General features: G+C 36.3%; 1 protein-coding gene across 1 annotated transcript; it reads left to right on the top strand.

Moving 5' to 3' along the window:
• Positions 1-16,882: 16,882 nt before the first annotated feature.
• LOC140240662 (CUB and zona pellucida-like domain-containing protein 1) lies at positions 16,883-21,890 on the top strand. Its single transcript, XM_072320416.1, has 6 exons — positions 16,883-17,032; positions 17,517-17,702; positions 18,303-18,520; positions 19,304-19,400; positions 20,519-20,693; positions 21,721-21,890. Exons 1-6 carry the CDS (start codon positions 16,883-16,885, stop codon positions 21,888-21,890), a joined length of 996 nt encoding a protein of 331 aa, XP_072176517.1.
• Positions 21,891-24,131: the final 2,241 nt, after the last annotated feature.

Here is a 24,131-nt window from a genome sequence, read left to right as displayed (position 1 = left end):
ATCATTCCAAAGCTTAGGATCGGAATCAGTAATATTGTTTTGTTTCTTGCAAAAGGCTGGTATCCGAGTTATAAATCTCACCTTTTCCCCTGTTTCAATTTAAGGAAGTTCTTCTACTGCATATGTTTGAGAGTCATCCTATAGGTAACAAAAATGACAATTTAAAAAATCCTTTAGATGCCTTGCATTTTTGTAAATATAGTTGTTTTTTATGAATTATTCTTAGGACCTCTTACAAGAAAAGTCTTGACGGGTAATATCTATTCATGTTTTTAAAAAGGTTTATCATGAACACGAAAACCACCTCACATGGCACTTCGTTAGTTGATCTGCTCAAATTGTTTAGGTGGTTACTGGAAGCCTTACCTGTTATAGCAACAGCGGAAAATCAATCAAAATTGAGCCTCAGTAGCCATTCATTCCAGCCCCAGTCACATATAACACGGATCCTCAAGGATCTACACGATGATCCGGGAAGTTCCGGGATAGTTTAGCCCCAGCCCCATTCACAAAGACATGCCGTGATCCGGGGTGGTCATGTTGCTCATATCAATGCCAGTGTTGTCTGATATATAGTTTTTGATCTATTAAGGATCAAAAGTGGGAAATGTTTTTTGTAACACCTAGTACCATGTATTGAACAAGTACATACTAAATACGGTTTCCCTTTTCCATCATACCATCATCTGTATTCTTTGAAATTATCTTCATCATCACTACCATCATCATCATCATCATCACCACCATCATCACTACCATCATCATCATCATCATCATCACCATCATCACTACCATCATCATCATCATCACCACCACCATCATCACTACCATCATCATCATCATCACCACCACCATCATCACTACCATCATCTCTATCGCCTATGACACGGCTGATTTCTGATTGGTCAGTAAGAGTAATACTGGCTTCCCCTAAACCAATCAGGATACAGAATAGATAAGGTGTGAACAAAGGCCCTTTTGCAAGAAAAGTGTTTTGACTTTTGGAGCTTTTGAAATAAAACATGAAGTTCATATCAAGTTCTAACAAATCTCCTGGAACTTTTTGGAGTTTGACTACTTAATAGCTAGTTTGATGCATAATAATGATGAATGTTTATTCAGGCATGTGAAAAACTAACAAGAAAAACATCATCTAGGCCATCTTCTTAGAGCGATTCTCTACTTTGATTGCATATCATTTGCATATGATTACAAATGCAAATATCAATCTCATAATTGCCTATTAATCCTTATCTTGTTCGGCATGGGGGAGGGGGAGGGGGAGGGGAGAAATGCCCAGTGCTGTATCCAAATAGACCTGTTAGCAAACAAACCTGAAATTGGCCTTTGCCTCGGACATATTTTGAGTTTCAGTCGCTTTGTATAAGGAATGCGCTTCGACATTTAACGGTCATAATCTATATTCTGCCTTTCTAAAAAGAAAATAAGAGGTAAAATCAATAGTTAAGTTTTAGACAACACCTCTGATCTCTTAGGTTTAAAAGAACTTATGAGATTTAAGTGTGGTTCAATTCAGTCCACTGATGAATAGTTGATACCATTCAACTAAAATACAGAGGGACATTAAACTTATTTTACCTTGATATTTGAAGATCTGTTGAACTGAACTAGCAATTGACGGATGAGTAAACCATGCCGATGGCGAGTGATGATATAGGTGATCACTGATGATATGCTTGCTTTTAAATTATTTACGATTTCCACAATGGTATGCATGCTATGAATATATAGATTTGTGAGGGTTATTGTCTATTATAGGGTATATTTTCCTTTTCACCAGGACTATTAACTATTGTAAAATTATAATAAAACATCAATTCACAACCAACCTAATGATGTAACAACAGATATTATATTGCAACTGATTGACAAATTGCCCTATATCGACGTAATTAATAAGCACTGAATTGATCAGTGTTTTAGTAGTAGCCATGATAAAAAAATCATGGGCGTACATACTCGAGCAGGATTCGAACGTGCGACCTCCTGATCACCGGACAGGCGTCATCTCCACGAGACCACCGAGCTTTCGCCCGACAGCAAGTGTTGGTTCTAATCCTTATAGCATGCAGCGGGCACTGCGTAATTATTCAAATTCATGAAATTCTTCCGTCGAGATGTTTTCATTGCAACTGATTGACAAATTGCCTTACATCGACGTAAATAAGCACTGAATTGATCAGTGTTTTAGTAGTAGCCATGATAAAAAATCATGGGCGTACATACTCGAGCAGGATTCGAACCTACGACCTCCTGATCACCGATATTATATTTTCAACCAACCTTTATTTTTGTCTAGGTGACTTTAGTCCTGTACTAGCTAGCTAATCAATATATCATTCCCCAAGAAAGTTTCCGGCGGATCCTCATTGTCTTGCTAAACGTGTAAAGCGATTTCATTATGAGGTCAAGACAGGTACAATCTTAACAATGTTGTATGTAGAATACACATTACATGTCACATCTGCGGTTTGATAACACATTATTGAGATTAGAGCTGACACTTGTGGGCAAGAAAAAATTTATGTCCATAGTGTGTGTAGAATTCGGTTTCAATTGGATTAAATTCTTGGCTGTTATTGGGCATTATACAGATTCCCCGAAGACTAAAAATGATTCCTTTGCTATCAAACCATTCATTCATCTATAGCATGGCATATGGTTCTATGTATAATATATCTCTTACTGCGTGGTGAGGTGTTTTGTGTGTCTGCTAAAGCACGGATACCGTGTGTCCGGTTATTGTCCCTAATACTATGTAAACAAAGTGATAATGATAAAACGTGAGAAGGCAAACTTGTGCTGCATCTGCCATTTTTCTGTCGAGGGACGATAATTATCATGGTGAGTTCATTGTCGTACCTCTCTAGGAAAATAATGTGAAACGTTCCATGGTTCTTATCTACTTTAATGTTTAACGAATCGAGGTACTGCATCGATGATTTGACCGAAAGGTAATGATAATGGTAACATTTCCAAGTCGCATTCAAGAGGAGGATTCTTTGGAGGAAGGAACAAAAACTTCACTCGTCTCAATCAAACCGAAGGTATTCTCTGTCTGTCATTCCAAGCCCTTCTCTTAATCTTCTCTTTTGGTTTCTTATTTGTATTGTACCATTATCAAACATACGCGTAGTTCAGAAATGAAAGCTGTTGGTAATTACAGACACTTGCAATTCATCTATCAATATCGACTAAATTATTCATGGCCCAAAACATTGCGCTGACTTCGACTTACTCTCAGCAATGCTCGGCAGTTGGTATTCTCATTGTATTTTCTTTGCAAGGCCGATGCAAATTGACTGGCTTCTACATAGAAGAGTTTAAAATGTAAGAAAAAACAACAACAACAACCGAAGACCGATTTCATTTTCATCAAGATAATATACATAATTATTATATTTGAGATTCAATCCGCTGAAGAACAGAGAAAATAGCTGACAGTATCTTTGTGATAATTTATATGTATGATGGCTTTAAAATGTTTCCTGTTATGTAGCGAATCCATGCAGTATCAGTGAAAAGATGTTATTATTTTTCTATTGTTTTGACAATGACATAGCCTAGAAGAAAATTAAAATGGCATTTATCTGTTCTTGCATTCAAATGATTCATATATTTCATTCCAGTCTCTCTCTATCCTTTTCTTTCTCTCACTCTATCTCTTCTCTTCTTGTCTCCCTCCTCTCATTTCTTCCTTCTTTCTCTCCTCTCCTACTTTTCTATCTTCAAGCTTCTTCTTTCTTTCTCTGTGTGTATCAGTCAATCATTCAATCAATCAATCGATCGATCGATCAATTAATCAGTCAACCTGCCAATCAACCAATCAATCAATCAATCAATCAATCAATCAATCAATCAATCAATCAATCAATCAATCAATCAATCAATCAGTAGGGCCTATTCCAGTCCGAATGTACATTAAAATAGAACATGAGTTTGGTTTTGTTCATGATAATTCTGTCACTTCCACCTGCAGAAGCTGAGATATTGCTTTCTGCAGGGAAGGCATCATTTCGTTGAAGGAAGAAAGACTGTCTCGCCTTGCCAGCATGAACGACTTTCTGGCATTTTCGATATGTCTCTTTGCACTTATCGGGGCCGCGGCGTCTACAGGTGAGCACCTAAGTCCTTTAGCCACTATTGTGGAATCTTCATTAACACTTTTATACCTAGCCCTGTGGTGTTTTCGTGTAGGTAGTTCTTCCAACCTTCTACTTATGACCTAGATCTTCTTTCTTCGTGTTTTCATAAATAAAGTAAGATCAACCTCAAAATGCTATTCAAATTGATGAAATTCTTGCGTCTAGTTGTTTCCATTGAAACTGATTGTCAGTATATTAGTTGCATCAAAATTTTAGGGGCATACTTGAAATTTGAGATTAGAGATTTGGAGGATGGAGTTTTGGAACAGGATTTCACAATCTAAGACTGTGTTCAGAAAAAGTGACGTTTTATTGCAGCCACATACATTGAAACGAGAGAGGGGAAAAAAAAAAAGAATTTTTCCACCTCTTTCTAAATCTTTCAAGAAACGTGCTTATGGATCTTCCTCCGATTATTTTCCGTCTTTCGAAAGCAAATAAAGGAAACTGACCAAGTTTCCTTGACAATTAGCTCTCGCAGCGTAAGAACCTGAGAATCATGAATTTTGAAATGGAAGTAATGTGATTTTTTTAATGTGTCAAGAACTTGCCTTTTATATGACCTCCCTTAGAAGAAACATTAAGTTTGTTCACCATCACCTAATCAAAATCGCGATATCATTGTTTTGTAGTCACACACGAAGCTTCGGAATTTCAATGCCAAATGCTCTTGCAACCTCCAGTGTACTGTTTTTTACTGCTCCAATCTCTTTGTGAAAGTCAATTTGAAGACTGAGGGAGTGGCAGAGTACGTTAAATGACATCAGGCAGAATTTCAAAATCTGTTTTTAATGATTGATTTAGCATTAGACAGAGTTCACTGGTATGCACACCATGCGATACCAGAGGGGTATCTCTTCTCACCTAATGAACATCGTTCTTTCGCCCTCCCACACACCCCTCAATTCCTAGTGTCTGTAGTGTGTACCACTATTAGCTTTGTCTTAATTTGTATTTTCTTGTACTTTAGAATAGTCACCACTGGTAGCTGTTTATAATGATGATGTCTTTACTACCTATTTTACATGAATTAATTATGGATGATATTTAGTTACATATTACGTGTTAAGTGATCCACATTTTACAAGCTTTGCTTTTTAGTGGACCATTGTTTCCACTGTTATACTTACTCTTTTGTCAACATTGCAAAGTGTGCATTGCTATTCTGTGTTATTCTACGTAATTGCATAATACATGTTATCATATGACCCTATCATAATGATTTTCTTAAAAAATGATACAATAATAATTTGTGTAATGTATGCTTTGTATTTTGCATATCTCATCCTCGTTTGCAAATGTTCCTAAGTTTCTTCCTAAGTTTAGAAAAAATGTTAGGAAGACATTTTTTCTATTGTAATACTTACTTCGTATTTTCAACTTTATTTGTTGCCAAAATGGAAATAAATGTAAATTGTAATATGTAAATTGAATCGAATTGAAATGAATAGAATAGAATAGAATAGAATAGAATAGAATAGAATAGAATAGAATAGAATTGAATTGAATTGGATTGAATTTAAATGAATTGAATAGAATAGAATGGAATGGGATGGAATTGAATGGAATGGAATTGAATGGAATGGAATGGAATAGAATAGAATAGAATAGAATTGAATTGAATTGAATTGAATTGAATTGAATTGAATTGAATTGAATTGAATAAATTTGAATTGAAAACCACCAGGCTGCTCTCGTCCCTCTGTCGGTGATCACGTGATATTGAGTCCTGACAATCAGACGTATCCTGCATGGACCATGGTCTCACTCTCCTGTGCACCTGGTTACACATCAGACGGTGGTCAGACCTACAGCTATTGTTACTCCTCGTCAACTTATTACTGGTACCCTACCGAAGCCGACATGCTCTCGTGCGTTCCAAGTGAGTCCATACTCACAGCATTATTTTAATCTCTGGAATCATTTCAATTTGAGGAAAAGATCTATCTAATTAATGAGTCTGAGAAGAGAGTTGAAACAAAAATCCCATATCCTTTCATTTCACAAAGCTTTACCAAATATTCTTCTGTCCTCTGTCACAATAACTGCTTGCATATTAACCCGTTGAGGACGGGCTGCTTTTGCTACAGCACGCATTTCCTATAGACACTTGCTCGAGTATACTTGGGGCTCATCCTCAACGGGTTAACTATGAATGAAGTTATTCTTTGTTGTTTGTATCATGTATAGGATTTGTATTTCTAACGCAAGAAGTAAGCAATAATATTTGTCATTATCTCTTCTGTGTTTGTTTGTGTGTATGTGTGTTTAGTGGAAAAACGTAAAGCTTACCAGAACATAAGCACAATTCAACGCCATGTTCAAGTTCTATTGGCTTTTTACGAATAGAATAAATTCAGACGAACAAGCTGATAAAGTTTTCATCCAAGTCTGACCTATATTTTCAAGTCACGGAGTTTCAGAGCTTCATGATGTGTTTTGACGAGATAGTGATCTACTTCGCAACCACTTATGCAAATTACAGCTGATGACGTCATTACCTTCTCAAAGCCAGTTCGCATTTGGCAATAGGGCAGCAATGTGGCATAGTGGATAGTAGGGCGTCTGTCTCGCAGTCAACAGACTCGGCTTCGATTCCCACTGAGTCTAGCTGAAAATTATTGTATGTAATCATGCCGCCCCTGTAGTAAAATAAAAAAAAACAACAACATTTAAATGGAAGTAATGTGTGTGAGCATGGAGGTGACCATCTCCTTGGTATGAGGGAGTCATGACTGATGCAAGTAAAATATATACCTTTTCATTCATTCATCCCAAAGAGCACTCCCCCTACCCCCCGCCCCCATGCTTACACTAAAAAAAAATAAGACGAAAGAAAACAAAAACTTGCGAATACTGCCGACCCATCGCGGTTCGGCTAAGGCGACTACAAATAGTCAGCAAACGGTATCAACCAGGCACGTTGTGCCTCATCACGAAGGTGCTAGTAGTACCTCCCTGGTCTTGAAAAGAAGAAGTCTGTTGGCAATGGCTTGCAATGAAATTGAGCTTATGAAGTAGACTAAGGAGGTAACATTTTACCACCTTAAAGGCCCCGTCACACTACAGCGAATGCCCAACGAATGCCCAACGAATGTCAAACAAATCTGAAAATTTGAAGATATGTTCACATCCGTTGGTAATACTAGAATAGTTCGTAACATGCTTGGCGTTCTTTGTATTCATTAGCTATTCGTAGGGATTCGCAGAGATACGCTGGAGCCGATTTTTTTTTTTTTTAAACATGTCCAAAATCTCCAGCGTATGAGTCAGCGAATCCCTACGAATAGCTAATGAATACAAGAACGTCAAACATTTTACGAAGTATTCTAGCATTAGCAACGGATGCAAACTGTCTTCACATTTTCGAATTCGTTGGGCATTCGCTTGGCATTCGTTGGGCATTCGCTGTAGTGTGACGGGTCCTTTAACTAGCTTAAAAGTTGTTAGTATATAACCTACTGGGTAACGGTTAAGTGGTATGAACGAATGACGAGCGTCTGAATTCATGGACAATAAAGTTGCAAAATATACAATGCCTTCGAGACTAGAAATCTGTCGTATCATTGCAATGCCATAGTAGCATACATTATGATTGCAATTTCAGCATTACATCTTTATTGTAGTCTTAAAGACCAATTTTCTCTCATTTCTAAAGTCTATATGCAAGGTTGAGGAGATTCAGTAATGTTTGATAAAGTAAATGGTTTGAGAAGTTTCTGTCATTATCTCATCTAATATTGAACTCACTGATCTGTTTACCACAGTGGGATGGACTAGTGAACCCACAACATCTTTCGAAGGTATCTATCAAATGGAATGATCCAAAATGTATGAATTTTCTAGCGTAATGACTTTAACATAAGTACCCGTGTAAACACAATTAGTTACATGCTTTTATTCAGGAAGATAGAATAAGAAAACATCTATGTCTCTTTTATGTTTTGTTGTCTAAAAGTATCATAGTTACGCTAATACTTCAAGTAAGTTATTACTGCAGTGTTTATGAGTGTTTACTCGATAGGGGAAGAACAAGCACTTTTCTGTAATGCATGAAATATTATAATACCGTATCTCAAAATATTTTCAGTTTGTGTTTCATCCTACTTCTTAATGATCAAATCAGAGTAATTTTCTTTTACTTTTAGATTTTTTTTTTTTTTTCATCACCGACCATCTTAGGGATTGGCATTATAGTAGTTTTCTTTTTAAGATATCTGCAGTCTGCACGTTTCTCCATCTTTAACAATAGTGAAGCTAGGTAATCGTTTCCCATTTCTCTTCTACATTTTATCCCTATTGACACAACTTTCATATCATTGAAATACCATAGTAGGTATAATAATGTGGTTGTGTTGTTGTTGTTGTTTTTTTTTTGTAATTGTAATTTCATCATACTTCTGTATTGTAGCCTTCAAGACAATTTTTCTCTCATTTCTCCAGCCATGCAAGGGTGATGAGATTCTGCAATGTTTATTCATGTTTGGAATAGATCATGATTTGAGAACAACTTGTCATTGCCACTAGATTCCACGCCGGAAGTGACCAGTGAACCAACAACGCCATTTTTCGGAGGTATGTTATATTTGTCGTGTGTATGTCCCCTTTATAGTCAGGTCGCTTTACGTTAGATTCTGGGATTACAGTTACAGGGCGGATAAAAAATTCTCCAGCCACCAAATTTGGAGAGATGATCCTTCAGCACCTACTCATTAATATCAGACCATGGAAATAAAAAAAAAAAAAAATCCAGAGGGCCACTATTCTTATATCAATGAGTGGGTCTTGACGGATCATCTCTCCAAATTTTGTGCTTTTATCCGCCATCATTCATTTTTCATTGTTTTTGTCATTGTCACTGATTTTTCATTGTTATCACATCTTAGAATGTTATAGAGGAGGAACAAATACTTTTCCTTGATATTGTTATTTTTTATTTTTGTAATTTCATTCATTTTTTGTATCATTTTTCATCCTACTACAACTATCATAACGAAAATAATCTATTTTTACTGTTAGAATTTTTCCATCTCCGATCCTTTGTTGGAATTTGTAATTTTGTAGTTTTTCTTTTAAAGGTAGGGGATACCTTTTACAGACCTCCCAAAATGCAGCAAAATATTAAATATGAACCTCAGGGGACTTGTTTAGTCCACTGCTGAGAAATTTGGAAGTCAACAGTCATCTTCAATTTGAATAATGCACGAAACTCAACTACTCAGTAGTTCTGTGTGTCAGCCACACTTAAGCCTTTTTGTTGCAGTCTTCTGTATTTTTTTTTATCCATAAACACAAATCTAAAAGTATAAGAGCTGATGTAATAATATAGAGAGTGTGTGGCAAGAATGTATATAGAAATGTTTGTAAGTTTTGATGAACTTTCTTCATAAAATATAAAAATATACATGATGGACACACATGCAGTGCATGGGTCTGCAAAGGTAGTCTAGTAATGTACTGGAATTTACGGTGAGCCCCGAAAAAAAATTCAATTCAAAATCTAACGGTCAATAAAAATGTACTAAATGTTTCCTTCCACTTTCAATACTGTATGGGAGTTTCTAAAATGATACTCTCTTCAACATACCTTTGTATTTATACAACTCTTCATTTAAGGCATGCAAATGGGATTCCCTACCTTTAAGATGTCATTATTTGAAGACATTATTCAAGGTGACAAAACATAAACAAGTTGAACATGATCTTAGCAGCGCAGAAATGCTTGGGGCAAGGTAGGAAGATGCAATTTGTATTTAAACATATGTTTTATTTATAAGATGATGATGATTATGATTATGATGATGATTATGACATGATATATAATATGGTATGATCTGATAGATATGATCTATCATAGTAGGCCTATATTATAATGTATTATATTATATCATCTTATAGCATATAATGGCATATTATATCATGTAGATATTATTGTATTATATTACATCATAATTATAGCATAACAATCAATAGAATAAGTATTTTACATGAACAGTATGTATATACCATCTTGTCTGTTTTTCTTTGTCAGTAGTGAGATTAGATACTTCTCTATTGCGTCTTCCATTCTTTTAGCCACAAATGCGATGGGTTCATGTGAAGAGAGCTGCTGTGTGAATTCCAGCCGGTCTTGCTATGTATACTACTGCTTCTGTGACCGGGTTTGTGTAGAACTTGGGGACTGCTGTCCTGACTATCACGATGTGTGTGATTATGCCGTTTCTACAGTGCAAGAAGGTTGGTGAAACTGAACAAATTATATGATTCTCAGTGTTAACCATTTTCAACGTATCATCTTCGCATAGTTATAATCTTTGAAACATAGCAAATCACCAAGTAATAGTCTGTCACAGGAGTGGCTGAACGAAATTCAATTAAACTTATGATATCTTCTTTGCAAATTATACATGGTGACACACGGTGTGATGATCTGCCATGTTCAACGTTTAGTGCAGTGCTCTTGATTATATAATATATAAAAAATGAAGGATGCCTGATGCAAAATGAGTGGTAAAGGCCTATAAACTAGTATTATCTGTGACTGTGGTGAGATGCACTTTAAATAAATCTAATATATTAATTTTTTACATATGATTGACCTTTCACAATTTAAATGACAGAAGAGAGCCCATGGCAGTGGGCATTTGAATTTGAATGCTCATTTGCTAAAGTTGAATGGTTTGAATTTTCTTTTCCACGAATGATAAATTCGAACGAGGGAAAATTGTTTCATTTAAAATTGTTTGCTTTTAGTCTAAGTTTCGATGACACTGTAAAATTTCTTGCGCGGAACACAAATTCGAATTACGCAAAGTGAATTTGAAAGTTCTTTCCTTAAAATGTTTTTTTTTTTCTTTTAACTTCTGGTTAGTCATCTAGAAATGTTTTGCGAAAGAATAGGAAACTTGAATGAGAATAAATGAATTGGAATGTTCAAACCTCAATAGTATAATGCTCCTCATCTAAATTTGCTTGACTCCTTGAAATGTCTCTCACACGAATAACGAATTTGAATAAATGAGAATAAATCCCAAAGAAGATTGCCTATTCGAGTAGTATTTCAAACAATTAAAACTTTCTTATCAAAGATGGGAAGTATCGTAATGTTGAATAAAGATTCAATTCAAACTTAGAATTGAGTCTCCAAACTTTTCAAATAATAGGCTTTCCCTCCCAATATTCTAAGAAAAGCCCTTGATTAAAAAAAGGTTGTGTTCATTCAATTTCGAGTGAATTTGAATGATCAACATTCATACATGCAAAATTAATTCAAATTCGAACAGGACGGCCCTCATGACCATGAAGAAGTTCAAATTAACGAATAGGCAAACATCTACAGCCTGTGAACAGTACTTTTTAAAACTGTTTGTATGTTCTTGATGCTCGAAACTTATTACTGTCTTTTATTTATTTATTTGTTTTTGCTCTCTAGAATTCATGTAATACATATAGAGAAAGATATATATATAAATATATATATATATATATATATATATATATATAATATATATATATATATATATATATATATATATATATATATATATCATCTGAAAACAGTAATTGGCGTGCAACTGACAGTTATAAAAAAAAAAACCGTACAGTATCATCATTGCATGTTTTGACGTTCTCAAGCATGGGAACTAATCCTCAACCCAATATACGTTGCTCGTGGAAAACTTTTTTTTAATGATTTTTTTATCATCAGTCTCAGGATTTACCAACCTAAGCGGACAAGTATCGGTGAGATTGTCATTTCGACATGTCTGATGACGTATATTTCTGTTTATTCCATTGTTTGTGCTGGTCTTCCTGGCTTCGCTTTCTCATCAAAAAAGATATGTCAACGGTTGTCGTAACTGAGGAAGGTATCATTATTCATTCGTAATTCTTCTTTCCCTATTATTTTCTTATATTTCTATTATACAAAACAAATAAGACTTCTATCATCTTTAAGTCTTCTTTATTTCGACGTTACTCTGCTTTCACGTTTTAATGCTTATCCTCACCTCACTAGCTTTCTTACCCTCATGAAAAGCTTAAAGACTGATTTCTCCATTGTTTTGTTTAATTTATTGACAGCAATATGTAGACTAACTGACTGCTAATGCAAACATGTTCGGTAAGACTTGAAATAATTTTTGAACAAGTATATAACACTATCTCATAGTGCTCAAATGTAATACATGTATAACCCTCCTCATTCTTTCTCATCTCGAAGTGAAGTAGATACGTAGTAACTGATAGTCAAAATTGACAATTGAGACTTTTGAAATGAACCACATCGTTGCAGATGAAATCGATGACGCAAATAAACAAAGACGATTTTAAATATGCATCAGACATGAGTACCTGTGCATGCTTAATGATCGTTTTTATGCAATTACGATGATTGTGTTTCCTCATCAAATATTGACTAGTCTCCATTTTGACGCTACATCTTAATACTCAAGGTTGCCTCACAAGTTGATTGCCTATCAACCTTATACACAGCTCAGCCCTTTGTCTCTGTATCAATTGCCCTTAAAATCTGGTCAAGATTTCCAAATTTTGCGAGTTAAACCTAAGAATCTCTGCCTTAAAGTTCTGTCATAAACTAACAGATTTTTCCTGTTACTTGTTTATGTCTTTTGACTGTATATTCTTGGATTTATTCTTGTTTGAGTTGAATTATGACAGTTTATGACATGGCCGATGAATACTTGGAAGCAACCAAACCACTGGACCGCATGACCAGACAATGAAGATAATATTTATAGTCTCTTACCCTGGGCCACAAACCACTGCAGCCGGGGACCCTCAAACATGGGACAAGGAATTTAATGTCCCGGGTCTTATCCACTGGGTTTAAACAGCTCCTCAACATTTTGAACTTCTGAAATAACGTTTTCTTTGTTAATGTTCTGTTGCTATATTGAATGAACAAGGTGTGATTTTAATGTATGCGAAGATATCTGTTTCTGAAGTAGAGAGGTCACATAGAATTATGAATATCATTATAAATATGAGATATTATTCTGCTTATAAAAAAAAAAAAACTTCCACTGTTGTCATTCAGCAACACTTGCTCGAAAGGATCTTATTACTTTGATTGTACTTGCAGTCAAGACTAAAATCGCTTTTATTCCTATGCATAGACTGAGATTAGTATAGTGAACCAGAACGAAATTACAAATGATTATCCAGACACACAAGCTGTACTACTCTAGTTTAAAAAAGAAATCAACTTATGAAAAGGCTTACGCTAACAAAGATGTTTTCCGCGTACTGGAGGAACATGTAATGTGCAGTTATCTGATGCGGAGAATTATACTTCGTTAAAACATCTTCATATCAAGTGGATTCTAACACAATCATGAGTAAGTTTTGATTAAAATCGTTCCTGCGTTTATTGTTCCTGCATGCATGCCAGTTACAACGGAGAGGCTTCCCACAACCCCTGACATTATCACTATTGGAGACCCAGGTATTTAATCTGCTGAAGTTAATAAAACAAAATCAACAATGAGTTTAACAAAAAAAAATATGAATGAAAATGTATGTCTAATCGAAATAGCTATTTTTAAGTCTATTTTGAAGGTAATTTGTATTCAGAATTTTGCAATTTCCCTTGAAATCTTATTATCAGTGTTGTGTTTAATGTTGACTGTGGATTATTTATGATTGTACATGTTTAATGATAGCAAGGAATAATGTGCACAGTATAGGAATCTGTATATAATGGTCAAGATGACAATCATAATAGCTTGACATGCAGAGGCATGCAGACACTGAAATGCTCCAATTGTTCTGCATAGGCAGTGCCTCTTGTCTGGATCAAAACAGGAAGACGGACAGCAAGGAAAAATATCTGAAACTCTCTCTTCTTATGTACCCTTTCGAAAAATTTCTGTCTAAAAAGTCACTTTTCTTGAAATTATTTTTGTTTAAAAGAAATAAATTAACGTTGTTTTTCGGTTTGAAATTTCGTTTCTGTGTATTTTGCGGACTGAATATAGACAGAGTACGACGTTCAATCGCGGAACATCATGGGGGTCTATAGTCGAAATTGGCAAATAACTGCTCAACTGAGCAAGCTATCACTTAATGTGTCGCAGCGTTTAAATGAAGGCGCCACCTGAAATTCGGCAGGTTATACCACAAGATCATGTAGGCCTATATGTATGTTAAGGTGATACACCAAAAAAAAAAAAAAAAAAAAAAAAAAACTTAAAACGTTTAGAAAGCAGCACAGGCAATTGACGGATTACATAGAGGTATGATATATCTCACTACAGAAAAGTTGTATTTATTTGCCTCTTCCTTTTTCTTGTTTCCACGTCAGTCTTGTCTCTTCATCTTTAAAACTCATTTGTGGTGATTTTCTTCTTCAGAGGGGCCCATATATACAATGTAACAAGCATTGTATTTTCAGTGCGTCCCTCTATATTTCAGTCATCTTATATTGTTCTTGGTGATTAATTACAACGTTTCGTTATAGCAGTGATGCTTTATAATGCCCTGCTATTGTTATAGACTATGCATCTTTCACAATATATCGAGTATATTTTTATTTGTTTTAAAGAAGTGGTGAAGTATACAGTATGTTGTTACGTTCTGAAAATGAATTTGAATCGAGTTGTATTGATAATTGTCTTCCTTTCTGTTGGAATGGGAGAAAAAAAAATCGACTCTAAAGTTATCAAAATGAGTGCTACATAATGTTTCCAGGAGCCACTGTGAGGCTGGTGAACGGTTCAAGTTCTCGCCACGGGCGAGTGGAGGTCTACTATGCTGGAGTTTGGGGCACTGTCTGCGATGATGGATGGGGCTATAACGACGCCCTGGTTGTCTGCCGCAGTCTTGGCTTTGACGGAGCCTCGGAAGCCATCCACATGTTTGGCGGGGGAACTGGTCCAATCTATCTCGATAACGTCGCTTGTTATGGATATGAAGACAGTATCTTTGACTGCCGTCACAATGGCATAGGAAACCATAACTGCTGGCACGGTGAAGATGCCGGAGTACGATGTTATTCTTATGATGGTGAGGAATTACTTTAATATAGGATAACACGTCATTTTGATGCATATAAATCTTGGCCATTTTACCAGCTCCGACAGTTTGTTTCTGTGCTGAGGAGTTTATACTTGCCTACGTCATTGTGATATAGATAGCTATTTTACCCCTCTCCTCCCACAGTTTATTCTTATCATGAGGAATGTTTAAGTACATACTGTATGTCATTTCGATGTTTAGAAATGTTGCTCATTTTATCGTCTCACATGGTTTAACGCTTGTGACAAGAAATGAAGTATGTGTCAGTACCTTTATATCTCCTACAAAGGATATCCTAATACTGAAATGTTGCTCAAGATGTGTTGATTTCATCATTTAAATATCAACGTATGCTATCTCCTACATTATATATATATTTTTTTCTTTATGGGGGGGGGGGGGTGGGGATGAATTGTATATAGATAGAAAATAATCAAGAAAGAGATAACTAAACCATATTTCTCCAAACACTTTCGATGGTAATACGTGAAAGAAGGGAGAAACCAATTTTACATCGGTTGGTTCTCTTAGTGGAAATATGTAAGCGAAATTTTAGTTTGTTTTATATGAGATTTTATTCTTTTTTTTTTCTCCTTACATTTAATAGCATGGAAGGGATTAGTTGTATATGATGTTTTGTTTTAAAAATTCCAGACACAACTCCACAAGAAGTGGACCCCATCACCACTGTGACTGGATCCCCAGGTGAGGTGTAGTCATATGACATCTAATCCTAATCACTACACAACTAGGGCAGAGTTCTTAAAAACCATTAGTGCACGCGATTTCCATATTTGTTTATTTATCTTTCTATATATTCAATCATTCATTCAATAATATATATATATATATATATATATATATATATATATATATATATATAATACATATATATATATATGTGTATATATATAATATATATACATATATATATATATATATATATATATATATATGTTAATTTATTTGTTTATTTCGATTGGATGTTGTTTATTCTAAACGATCAAATACAGTATAGTATTTTGAGGTTAATCTGCGCCATAGTGACAATATAGTTTTTTACACTTGTGCACAGATTATTTTTGCTAAATAAAAAGGCATCACGATTGGGGGGCACTGATGTCGTTTAGTGGATGGGGCCTTGATATCTTTAACAATATATCCTAGGGTCGAATCTTTCTCTATGTTGACAGTCTTGTACCGGGTATTTTGCCTATATTACACCACTTCCCTCTTTTCCCAGGTGGGGATAAAGGTGGCCATTGTGACAGGCAAAATAAATGGATAATGATACCAACGCTTTGTAGGAAAGCAGAGCTATCAGCGAAATGGCTCCCTAGCTGGACAGATTTTTTTTTACACAAAGAATTTTTTTTCACTTAACATTCAGGTACAAAATTAATGTCACATTTGATAAATAAAAACAAATAATGCAATTTGATAAGCAGCTATAAACACTCTCAATATTTTTCAGACATATATTCATCTATTTTCTTCGCTTGCTTTAAAAATTGACGAAAATTTAATGATCGCTTCCCTGGGTAGATATGATGTCACCTTATCGTCATCATCACATGGAGTAATTCAAACAACCAAGTATCGATATCGATGCATTTTATGTTGCTGCATTTCCCACCTTTTATTTCTTAGGCAATGATATCGTCTGTGGCAGCACATCAATGACGCTGTATGTTGACAGATCGCTTCTTGATAGTCAGGACGGCCCCAGCGACATCCACTTCATTGACGACAACTGCGTTGGCTACTACCACGACTACGATCACGTTGCCATCACCACTCGATACGATCGATGTGGAACGATCCAGGAGGTGGGTATAACGGGGGTAACAATGTGACCCTGATATCCCAAAACCAACAAAAAGTAGCTGGATAGGAATTTGAGTCAAGATTAAAAAAATGTAAATGGTAATTTCGGCAGAACATGCTGTCACCATCCCAATTACCACTGTTAAACGGAAGTGTGTTTTAAGGTCTACTACATACTGAAAATGGACCCAAGCGATATTGGTGGGTTTCTAGTATGCACAGTCCTAAATGGAAACAAATGCATGTATCCAATTAATCATCGCAAAAATACGATCTTTGTGGATCATGTTTGCGCGAAATGATTGACTGTCACTTGAAAGACAGTGGGGTCTACTTTCTCAACATTTGGATGATTTCTCTCCCTTACTGTACCAGTAATTTAGGGTAAAGTTTCTGGGATTTGATATTTACTTTAACTCAAATCAGAGTTTAAATCCACATATCTTGATTAAAGTTAGTGGACAAATTGTATCATTTTGCTTGCAGCAAGAAGCAGACTACATCAAGTTCTACAACAAAGTTACGTACTACACGCCCCGCGATCGTAGTGGAACCAATCAGATCATTACACGTGAACATATTTTGCAAATCAACGTCACATGCAAATTGGAGCGTGAGGAGACGTTGAGCGAGATCTTCTATCCAATCAGAGACTCCGTTACAGCATCAGAGGTAACCAATTAGAGCGTTTGTTATGAAAATGAACTTGTGTAACCACTCCCCCTCATCTCATTCAGACATCAGAGTATCACAAACTTTCGAACATTTCACCAACAGTGTTTTCAAACTATCTGTTTTTTTATGACGAATTTTGTTATGAGGATAATTCATTTGAGTGAATATGCAGAGCATATATGTAGATGTATATTAGCAAATGATCTGAGATCTTTATAGTCACATGATGATTACGTCATAATAAAGCAGGTAATACGTCAGCCACAAAGGACAAAAAAAATCCAATCATCTTTATCTTTGTTATATCATATTTGATTGTTTTGACTATTATCATAATGACAAATCACTACATGAACTGTTATGGGGATCAATATTGCTAGTTACATTAACATCAATATTCGTCGATAATGCAGCATTTGTAAAACAAGATGAACACGATACAGATAAATATACACGTAAAATTGCTGTTGCCTAATTCAATTCTTGATATATCACTGCTGGTACTAGTACAGTGATTACATGTACTTCTAACTCAACCTCAAACCCCGCCTCACCATCCTGATCACAATTCCTTATCACCATGGTAATTGGTTTCAGCTTGGATACGGTGAGTTCACCATCACTTTGGAGCGTTACACCAATTGGACGTTCAACTGGGAGGCAGCTGATTCGGCCCTGGTAGAGTTAGGCCAAGAGCTCTACTTCGGCGTGAAGCTGGTAGCCTACAGCGATCTGACACTCTTCATAGAATCCTGCTGGGCTACTCGAACCCCGAACCCACTGGACGCCATAAGATACTCCCTCATCGACAATGGGTAGGAGTTTACAAACTCAAGGCTCTTTAACGAAGTCATTCATTAATGAATTCGTTTATGTTCATATTTTTAATAGGGAAAGCCACTTGTAGATACAAAGCTTATCACTTCCACGATTGGTGCGTGGTGTGTATATTGCAGTTTAGAAACGAATGACACCATGGAGCAAACGCATGGCGTTCCGTACTTTTTGGGCTCATATAGGCAGTTTACAGTTTACAAGTTAACATGGAAATATTAGAGAAACAATGTGATGCCGTTATAGAATAAATTTATGATAAACGGATGAGGAATGATTATGAATTTATATTTTTATTAAGCTCGTATGTAAGTCTCATCGGAAGTCTTACTGAAAAGCTGAAAAAAGTAGCATGTATCAGAGACAGAGGAGAATAATTTGAAAGTTAAAAAGTTCTTTAAAAGTTCGTTAAAATCCACCTCTCGACTTTATTCTCGTCTGTGTCAAGACATTGTCTATGAGTCATTTGCATTGCTCTTTCGTTCATATATGAGAGGAGCGAAATGCATTAATGTTACGGCCACATCCATTTTGATCATTGAATTTTGCTCATTGATAATTCATTGTGCACATGCAGAAAAAGAAAGCAAAGAAGAGAAAACAGGGGAGAAACATGGATTGTAACGTATTTTGATAAGTAAAAATAAACAAAGCCATAGCTTGTCACTTAAGCACATGACAAATTTACCATGAAAGCAGCGTGCAGAGATTGAAAGCCGTTGGAGTCATTTGTATCCCATTTTTATCCCATTTTTTTTTTCTAGGTGTGCCGAAGACACGACGGTGACCTTCCGTAACTTGGGTCAGCTGTTCAAAGGTTTCACGGTTGATGCATTCGCATTTATCGGAGATTACGAACAGGTTTGTAACAACTTAGATCATCATTCATCCAGTCGATGTGTAACTTCAAAATTAGTAAAAATCACGAAACCGGAAAGGGAACTTACATCATGCGACGCTTCGCCGATTAACAATCAGCTTCTTCTGACGTTCTTCCAGTAGAAGAATGGTCCATATATGTGTGGAGTCGTACAGGAATTACAAGCACTGATGCGCTTTCAGTGAATGAACGACGGCTCTGAATCTTTCGGATCGCCCGGTGCCATATGATTATGAGGACCATTCTTCCACTGGAAGGACGCCAGAAGAAGCTGACTGTTAATCGGTGAAACGTAGCACGACGTAAGTTCCCTTTCCACTTTCGTGATCTACAATATTTTTTTGAACTTTGCCTATCTTTTTGAAGGTTCTAACACTTTTGCATATCAGCACAATTCATTTCGGAACAACTACGCGGAATTTTCTTCTGTTCTTTATGTACGTCACCCTGTGCCCTGCGTGTAGTTTCCGAGATCACTTTAGCTGGCATTAGCTTAGTACAAATGTGTCATCATTATTTTTGTTTTGTTGGCTTGTTTGACAGATACTTTTCTGCATTTTTTAATCACAATTAGACGCTAAGAACAGTACTGTGGTGTAAATGACAAAGTAATAAGATGATAAGCAAAATGATAAAATGTTCATGGATGTATTCAGTATGAAACCTTGCTTCATAAGACAAATACAATTTAAGGTTTAAATGCAAAAGGCGAGACTATCAAAAGCAAGTGCTCGAAGGGATAGTAGCCTCGAAATACACTGATTAAGGTCCAAGTAATAATGATTAACCACTATAGTATCCTGTCGAAGGAAATTGTATACGTTTATGCTATGAGTGCGCGCGTCCATTCTTGAAGTGAAATGAATAGTGCAGCATTGTTAACCTGTTGCGTCCGGCAGTCGACATTGTTCTACTGCTCCTCACTCGAACCCGGTTCCCAAAGCAATAGCTTTAGACCAAATTAGTTTATGTATAACTAAAATATGGCATAGGCCTATGACAAGCACATAATTGACTGTGCATTCCTTTTACTACATCTTAAACAGTATCCAAGGATTATGCTGGTGTTGATAGTGAGGTTCTTTTTCTTCTCCGCAAGGTGTATGTTCACTGCGACATACTCGTGTGTGACAATGGTGAATGGAACTCACGCTGCTCCCAGGGATGTGTGTCGAGGGCCAAACGAGACGTCCAGTCCACAGGCTCCCAGTCCAACCCGCACACCGTCTCGCTCGGACCACTCTCAGTAGCTAACATGGAGGGCGAGAAATCGGGTATGTCCATACAATGGGAAATCGAGAACCACAAATCTGGCAAAAAAACAAACAAACAAACAAACAAACCAAAAGAATATGAGAATTATCTTAAAAATGGAAAGAAGTGTGAGATTTGAAATATTCAAATTGAAAAGTCCACATTGAAACTTCTAACTTACCTGTAATAGTTCAATAAACAAGCGACGCTTCCAGCACCTTACTTTTTCGGTACAAAGAATAAGTTTGTATTTAAAAAGCCACACACTCCCACCTTGACGTAATCGAGGTGTAGTCTGTTCTCTGATTTTTGCACTAAAGTTGATAACGAAGGATTGATGGTGAAGTCCGAGGGTATTGAATGATATTATTAATTATAATGGGGGTGCATGTGGAATGGCAATACTTGCCTATATATGATTGCCTTACCAAGTTGTAATTACAATGACTTTTTTTGTAGTTTCTTTGTATATTTGGTCTTTGAGTACTTCAAGGTGATTCGTTTCATATTCATTGTAAATTTTATATTGCTGTTCATGACCTGTACAACCAGGCCCCTGGGAAGATCAGTTAACAAACTAAAAGAGCTGCCCTGCTGAAAGAAAATTGAAATAGTTAAGATGATAATAAATAAATATGTGTATGTGTTTGTAATTAATCGAAGCCATTGCTCTTTACCATGATAGCTATAGTTTGGTATCGTGGTGTAACTCATGATATTTGTCTACAACAACTATCTTATTGATTTTCTCTTGGATATGAGCTGTCCTGTTGAAAAAACAAATAGAAAAAAAAAAAACGAAGTTGACTCGTTTTGATGTTAGTGGCCCAATAAAGGAAAGGTGTATGAATTACGCTTTAGGATTTGTAAATAATCATGTGGTCAGGATAAAAGGTGTTGTCTCCATTTCCAGTTTGAAACATCCGTTTCCTGATGACATGGTGGCACGTGTTACCCCGTCTTTTATGACGATACCTTGTTCTGTACAAGTATAGGTGGATTTCAAAAACGCGTTAGATTGCTTACGTCATTCTTCCTTCCTAACAGACACATCGGCTTCATCGTTTAATTACCTGGTGATCGCGACTATCGGTTCTGTCGGTATCTTTATCGCCTTGATCGTTGTTCTTGGTCTCGTGGTAACGAAGCGCAGGAGCGCTAGACCTGAGTCGCTTGGATATCGTCGGGTTGGCGTTGCCTTACATGGAGAGGAGTAGGTGGGCTTTAATCAGGCTACAGCGACAGTCCATTTTTTTTTTTGTTTCCCGCATCTTTCTGCACTTCTCTTTTCGCTTGAAGTATCGAGTGTTAAGCCGAACCCATAGATCTATAATCGAAATGTGTCATATATAAGCAATGTTGGATTCAGTGTGGGTGTAGCACAGATAGATTTCTACGAATAAAAGGAGGAATTTTAAACATTGAATGCCAGCGCTTTTTCCTCCAATGAACAGAATTCTGTTACAATATATCTCTGAAATGCCACCAACCAAGCGTGGTAGCTGACTCTTCATCGAATGAAATCAAAAAGCAAAATGTGGCTTCATTACAATACGATATGGAATAACTAAGTAATGAAAATGTAAGGACTCTCTTGTTTTCATGAATTTGTTATATGCCTGGCAACCATGGAAAGTCATCATGGTCATGGCGTAATGATTATCCCATTGATTTGTATATGAATAATATGTTAAGGAAATCACTTTTTTCTTTCATAATTGAGCATCTACATCCTGGTTCTTCATATGACCTTTCATTATTTTATTTATATCCAACTGTTTCCTCCTTTCGATTTCATTCTGATAAATAAATAATATATATATATATATATTTGAGGGGAGACAGGTCAATGAGAGATTTATCGGAGTCAAATCGAATTTACGTCCGATTTTATGGCAACTTATGTTACTCAGTTTGTTTTTGGTTGCTTAATTATGCAGAGTTAAGGCTCGGTCACATATGCATTTACGAACTGCTACGAACGCCGTACGAACTTCGTAAGATCTTCTTAGGAAGGCCGTACGAAACCAGTGTTCGTAGACCGTTCGAAGACCGTTCATAAGTTTCGTAGCCTGGTCGATGGTCTTGTCCAAGATTTTTTTTTTTAACTTCGTACGAAACCCTCTCTTCGCAAGGCGGATGTACGAACGTCGTGCGAACATCGTAAGAACTACGCAAGATTTTGCAGGGTCGAGAGACAATTCTAGAAGCCTTAAATTCTTACGATGATTGTAAGAACGCCTAAAGTCGTTCATAGAGGGCTCTTACGTCTTTCGTAAGAATGCCTTACGAACGGAGATTCGTACGGCGTTCTTATGAACAACTCTTCAGGTTTGTAAGGCGTTCGTGAGGGACTCGTAAGGCGTAGGTACACAATTTGTGCAACTGTTGAGTTTTAGGGGTATAAAGCTAACCGTGCGAAGTTCAAATCCTCACTTTGTTCTAGATGTTCGACCAGAAAGCATTTTTGTTAAATATGGGACCAAAAGGGAAGGCAATCAAATGGAAAAGAGGGAAGGGGAAGAAAAGAAAAGAGGGAGATGAGGAGGAAGGAGCGAGAGGGGGAGAGTTGGAGCAACAACCTCCTCTTCCTCTTCTTGTAGATGCAGCTGCAGTTGTAGACTCCTTGGCACTACTGCCATCTTGAAGTATAAAACTTTCAACTGTTACACAATTTTCGACAAGACACGACAGCGTCTTTTTAACAACCCGACAAAATATACAAAAAATCGTAAATCTTCCTACAAATGACTTGAGAGTATCGTGAGTTGCACGTACTACCATCTTACGACAAAAAGAAATCGTAAGATGGCCGTAGGTCTGACGAAAGAGTAACTCGAGGCATTCTTACGAAAAACGTACGAATTCTAGGGCCATAAATCATTTCGTTTAAAAGGTCTTAAGTTGTTCTTGCGAATTAAACAGCGTTCGTGCGAAATTCTTAAGAAGGTCGTATAAGAATCTGTGCCCCATCTACGAATCTCTACGAACTCCAAAATTCGTACGAACAGTGACATTCGTACGAACGCATCGTTCGTATGAACCTTTGTGACCGTAGCTTAGGTAGAAAGTGGTGTGAAATGCGAATGAGTGTGAATTTCATTAAAGGAATAGAAAGTAGGAGAGATGAATTTGTAGTGTAACCCCCTGAATATTATGACAATAATTTCTTACCAGTTACAGATCTGTTTTGCAATGAATACCCTGCCTCTTGTTTTGCGTTATTTTTCTCCTAAAAGCTCATTTCGAAATCAAAAAGAAATTTGAAATAAGAATCATTTCAAATGATTACTCAAAGGAACATAACTTGCTACTTCACTTAGATATGAATTTATTCTGGCTATAAACGACAGTGGCTAAAGGATAATGTGATGGACTGTATCTTTATTTGAATCAGTTATATCATCATCAGAGTACGATATTTTCTGGGACATAATCCATCGAATAATTTGCATGTT

This window comes from Diadema setosum, chromosome 17, assembly GCF_964275005.1.
Source record: "Diadema setosum chromosome 17, eeDiaSeto1, whole genome shotgun sequence".
In the NCBI taxonomy this organism is placed as follows: Eukaryota; Metazoa; Echinodermata; class Echinoidea; order Diadematoida; family Diadematidae; genus Diadema; species Diadema setosum.
Note: the sequence above shows the minus strand (reverse complement) of the source record. Positions and strands in the feature narration are given on the sequence as shown.